Source organism: Trichechus manatus, unplaced genomic scaffold (genome assembly GCF_000243295.1).
Source record: "Trichechus manatus latirostris isolate Lorelei unplaced genomic scaffold, TriManLat1.0 scaffold00128, whole genome shotgun sequence".
NCBI classification, from domain to species: Eukaryota; Metazoa; Chordata; class Mammalia; order Sirenia; family Trichechidae; genus Trichechus; species Trichechus manatus.
In genome coordinates this window covers 2282620-2288222 of record NW_004444064.1, presented here as the reverse complement: position 1 = coordinate 2288222, position 5603 = coordinate 2282620, and the positions used below count along the sequence as shown (strand labels likewise).

The following is a 5603-nucleotide window of genomic DNA, read 5'->3' as shown; positions in this document are numbered from 1 at the left end:
GGGGGCTCCCCATCGACAATCAATGCCCAGAGGGGGGCAGCCGGGGCTCCCAGAAGGTGACCAACTGGCCCAAGGTCACAGAGGGTTCCATTTCCTGTGCCCCCCAAGTGGCCTCTCAATGGATATGCCTCCTGAAGTGTGTGGGGGGAGGGGCAGGTGATGAATGGGGTAGGGGTCTGAAGGGCCCTGAAACTTGGGGGAGCGTGGCAGGACTGTCCAGTGGTTGGAAACAAGGGCTCAGGACCCAAATCCTGCTCTGTGGCCATCGGTGATCTGCTTAACCTCTCTGTGCCTCAGTTTCCTCATTGGTAAAGTGGGGTTAGTAGCAGCACCCACCCTGTAGGGCTGGGGGGACTCAGTGAGTTAACACGCGCCATGGGACCCTCCCAACAGTCCTTTGGGGCCAGTCCTTTGGGGGCCTCATTTTCAAAGAAGAGCAGCCTCCACTCCTGGGCCCCCATCTCTCCCCACGCTGGCCCTCCTTCCCCCTCTGACCACTCCAGCACCTGGGTCAGGTCACTCTCAAGTCCCCCAGGCACATGGGCACACCCCTTTTGGCCAAGGAGAGATAGTCCTCGTGGCTCGGCACCTGCCCCAGGAGAAGACAAGCCCTAGCCTGCACCACGAATGCCCCTTTCTCCTCTGCCTGAGCACCCCGCACTGCCCCTCTGCCGGCCTGCTGGGCATCTCACCTCCTGGCTGTTCCCCTCCGAGAAGTTGGGGACACATTCCACGAGCTGGGGCATGGTCCAGCACCTGCGTCAGGCGGGATTCTCTCCAGTGGTGCAGACAGAGGGGGGCCCTCTGCAACTGCTTCAGAACTTGATCCCCTGGCCAGCCCCTCCCCACGGCCGGGCTTTTTATTAACCAGCAAGAGTCACAGCTGCGCAGGTCGGCCCAGCTCAGATGACAGGAGCGTGAATGGGGTGTGTGTGTGACTGTGTGGGTGTGCATGGGGATGTGCATGGGTGTAAGAGTGTGTGTGAGTGTGCACATGGGTGTTACCGTGTGGATGTGAGACTGAGTGTGCCGTGTGGGTGGTGTGTGCTGAGTGTGCGCTGAATGTGTTGTGTGGGTGGTGTGTGGTCCATGAGTGTGCCACGTGGGTGCTGTATGGGCTGTGAGTGTGCCGTGTGGGTGTGCATGTGTGAGTGTGCCGTGTGGGTGGTGTGTGCTGAGTGTGCGCTGAATGTGTTGTGTGGGTGGTGTGTGGTCCATGAGTGTGCCATGTGAGTGCCGTATGGGCTGTGTGTCGTGTGGGTGGTGTGTGCTGAGTGTTCCGTGTGGGTGGTGTGTGCTATGAGTGTGCTGTCTGGGTGGTGTGTGCGCTCCTGGAGGGAGCAGCAGGCGGGGGAAGACCCCAGCTCTCCCACTGCTGCTCCCCACCCCCAGCTGGGCAGCAGCGGGCCCCGTCACAGGTGTGCACAGCACAGCCCACAGGCCCCGCGCTTCTGTAACACTCTGCTGTTGCCACCGTGAAATTCTTCATACTTTTTGAACAAGGGGCCCCACAGATTGTGTAGCTGGTCCTGGCAGCACACAGGCAGCTGTGGGGGACCTGGACCCCCCAATCCTGGAGTCCAGCTCTGTCCCCCCACCTCTCGGGCTCCCTCCACATTCTGCAGCCCCCCACAAGAGCAGACTGAAGCCGAGGGCAAACAGATACCTCCAAAGCCGTGGGTGGGTGCAGCTGGGCAGGTTGGGGGTCCTCTCTGAGCCTCTGTTCCCCGTGGGTGCGTGTGGTAAGGGTGGTGCCAACCCTCCCGGGTCCCACAGGAGAGGCGGGGGGCTTCAGCCAGCGCCTTGACAGCAAGGGTTCAGCAAAGGACAGACTGCACTCTCTGCCCCATCCTCTTGCAACCTGTGGCCTTTCCCCCGAGGTCCCTGACAGGGACAATGGACACCCCTACCCCCCACCTGGGGCCATGGCCCCACAGAAGCCCTGGGTCTCCAGCCCCGGGGATCTGTGTCTCATGCCTGTGCTTCCTTCCCACGTTTGATAGTCAGCCTGGGAGGGGCAGTCGGGGTCCTGTAGTGCTGGGGCATTCCAGACACATCCAGGCTGCAAGGACAGCAGGACAAGACACCCCACATCGGGACCAGCCCAGAAAACCCAAGAGCCCCATCCTCGTACCTACGCAGAGAAGAGGCTGCAGACACCCGGGAAGGCACCAGCGTGCAGTGGAGCCCCCTGCTGGCTGTACCTCAGACCACAGGCACCCAGCTCAGCCCACAGGCAGGGAGCTGGGTTATGTTTCTCCAGAAAGACAGTCTGGCCCAGGGCTCAGGATGGCTGGGAACACAGAGTCTCAGGGACAGGGCCCGCCGTGAGGTCAGGGACCATTTCCCAGGAGCAGTTTTGAGATAGATTAAAACCTCTGGTAGATGCTATAACTTCCGAACAGGGGCCCAAGGAGATCCCACTTGCTTCTAGAAAAAAGCAATCTCCCCCAGCACCCAGCTGGGAACCGGGGCTCCTTGGAGAAATGACTGATTCTAGAACTGGAGTATCTTGTAGTTCCAGAAAGTAAAGAAATGTTTTAACACACACACACACAGACACACAAATACACAGAGACACACATACAGACACACACACACCACACAGACAGACACACACTCATACACACACACACACCACACATACACACAGAGACACAGACACGTGCACACAGACACACAGAGACATACATACATACATGCACACACACACACGCACACACATACACACACACACATACACACACACAATGAGGGGGGAGTGTCAAAGGGTCACAGGACCCAACGGAAAGCTGCCAGTGGCCAAAGCTGGAACAATTTGAGCAACAAAATAAATAGTATGGGATTATAACCCAAAGTATAAAACAAATCTGAGTTCATGTTGATATAAATGATCGAATAAAGAAATTGGAAAAAAGAGACCAGTCTCCAGTGCAGAAGAATTCCAAATAACTTCTTTAGATTCCCTGCCCTCAGATAGGTGGAGCGTAACTCCCCACTTCTTGAGTGTGGGCTGAGAATAGTGACTTCCTTCCAAAAGCACAGTATGCACGGTGGAGAAAGAGTCACTTCACAGTGGAGACAGCTGACAAACACTCTTCAGCCAGGTGATCGAGGTCAACACCAACAGAGACAAGCCGTGTTGACAGTATGTACCCTTAATGTGATGCAGTGAGAACCAGTAACGCCAGTCTTACTATGAGAAAAACATCAGACAAGTCCCAGCAGAAGGGCATCCTACAAAATACCCGACCAGAACTCCTCAAACCTATCAACGTCACCAAAAACTGTCACAGCCCAGAGGAGCCTAAGGCCCATGATGACTGAATGCAATGTGGTGTCTGGACATTCGGGGGGAAATGAGGAAATTTGCACAAAGCACAGACTTTAGTTAATAATAATGTATCAGTATTGGTTCATTGGAGCCTCGGTGGCTCGGTAGTTAAGAGTTCAGCGGCTAACCAAAAGGTCGGCAGTTCCAATCCACCAGCTGCTCCTTGGAAACCCAATGGGGCTGTTCTACTCTGTCCTATAGGGTTACGTGAGTTGGAATCAACTCGACGACAACAGTTTAGGTTTGGGTTTTTATGAACGTCTTATATTATGTGGTACATTTGTTAACAATTAATGAACCAAAAAAAAACAAAAAAACAAACCCACTGCCGTTGAGTCGATTCCAACTCGTAATAGAACTGCCCCACAGGGTTTCCCAGGAGCAGCTGGTGAATTCCAACGGCCGACCTTTTGGTGAGCAGCTGAGCTCTTAAACACTGCGCCACTATATGTATATATCTAATCACCACCACCAGTTGCGGTGGAGTTGATTGGAACTCATGGTGACCCCACATGTGTCAGAGTAGATCTGCTCCAAAGCGTTTTCAGTGGTTGATTTTTTGGAAGTAGATCACCAAGCCTTTCTTCCAAAGCACAGCTGGATGGACTCAGACCCCCAACCTTTCGGCCAAGCTGCATTAACAGTTTCCACCACTCAGGGATTCCACATATATGTATATGTTTTACATATAAATCTATATTCCCAGGACTTCAGACAACCTTCATTCCAGCTCTGACTGGGGCAGTACTGGAAGCCAGCCCAGCTACCTCAGGCTGCCGCGTACTGTCTCATGCAGAGAGGTAAACGCCTCGGACTCCTGACTCGGCCTTCGGAAGCCCAAGCGGATAGAACCGCCTCTGGGCCTCTCAGATCCACCAGGTGCCTTCTTGATCCACTCTTCTTCCCCTTTCGCCCCGTTTGTTTAATATAACAGAAAGGAGTGCGTAACAGGTGAGCCCTCCCCAGGGACCACCCTGGCTTGGATATCTTCCTTCTTGCTACAGGGACCTTGTAGCCCCTCAGGGCAATCCTGCAAGGGAGACCACCAGGTGGGGGCCAGGCCCCTTCACAGCCCCTCAGGTTCTACCCCTCCCACTGACCCTGGGCTGAGATTCACCTCCCCGTCCCCAGCCCAGCCTGCACCCAAGGGACCTCGACAGTGGAATGACTCTACACGGTGGCATGACTACGGTGTAGCTTTTCCCCCATAAAGCGGGACCTCCAAGGGTCCCCCCGCACTAACCTGGCTCTGAGCCGCTGACAAGCGTGAGGAGACCCTGCCCCTCGCCCCGGCTTCCCCGCTGTCTTCACCAGACGTTGGGTGCTCCAAGGACAGGCAGCCGGGGCTGGGGGGCCACCCGCGGCTGGGGCGCCGTCCCCGTCTCCACCTCACTGAGAAAACCCGGCGGAAGGTGATGTCTTCCAAGGGCCGTAGAACCCTGAAGGTTGCTCTCCGACCGCACCCCCGCAGCCCCGGGCCTCCCGTTCACGGCCGCTCCCTGATCCGGTGACTGGGCGGCTGTGGCCGCAGTAGCGCGCCCGTTGGACACCCCAGACCCCAGTCCCTCCGGGATGATTCTGAGGGACTCTCAGCGATCCTCAGCGCACTAACCACCTGCTGGCTTTCCCCTCCCTTGTGTCTCTCCCGCTTCCTCCAAGCATCCCCCAGTAGACGGCCTGCACCCAGGCCGGCCTCGCTGGAGAAAGACCGAGCAGGCCACAGCACCCCGCCCACCCAGTAGGCCCCGCGCTGGGTTTAAAGCTGTTTTTGGCGCCTCGAAATTCTTAATTTTTGAGCACCCCACCCCGTCTCCAGTTTCATTTTTCCTGGGGCCCCACAGATTAGGTAGCGGGGCTGCCTGCGCCCAAATCCTTACCTCAGGCTCTGCGTTTGGGGAAAGCCATCTAGGACGGGAGCACCCCCAGGGAGAGACTGAGACTGGGAAGATGCTGCCCAGGCGCACTGTGAGGGGGAGGCAGGAGATGCAGGGCCCTGGGTGAGGGGGATGAAGGGGAGCGGAGCCTGAGCTGCAGCCGCCGTCCCCAGCGCTCCTCCCTCCTCGAAGCTTCCTTCCACAATCTCAGACTCGCACCACGGTGTGCCAAGCTGGACTGGCGCTCTGCGCGCCTCAAAGAGCCGAGAGGCTACAGGACGCAGACAGGTAAACAGAGGATTTTAATAAAGTGCTACAAGCGTTGTGCGCGGTGTGAGCGGCGGCGGGCCGGCGCGGGACGCGCGGCGGGCAGGGCGCACAGGGCACCCGCGTCC

General features: G+C 57.1%; 1 protein-coding gene across 1 annotated transcript in view; it reads right to left on the bottom strand.

Moving 5' to 3' along the window:
- Window positions 1-746, bottom strand: part of FTCD (formimidoyltransferase cyclodeaminase) — a 16194-nt gene extending 15448 nt beyond the window's left edge. The window contains exons 1-2 of the mRNA XM_012557958.1: window positions 693-746; window positions 550-589 (exon numbers count right to left, since the gene is read on the bottom strand). Coding sequence (XP_012413412.1) covers window positions 550-589; window positions 693-746 — 94 coding nt within the window. The remainder of the gene's footprint in view (window positions 1-549; window positions 590-692) is intronic.
- Between the last annotated feature and the right edge of the window lie 4857 nt (window positions 747-5603).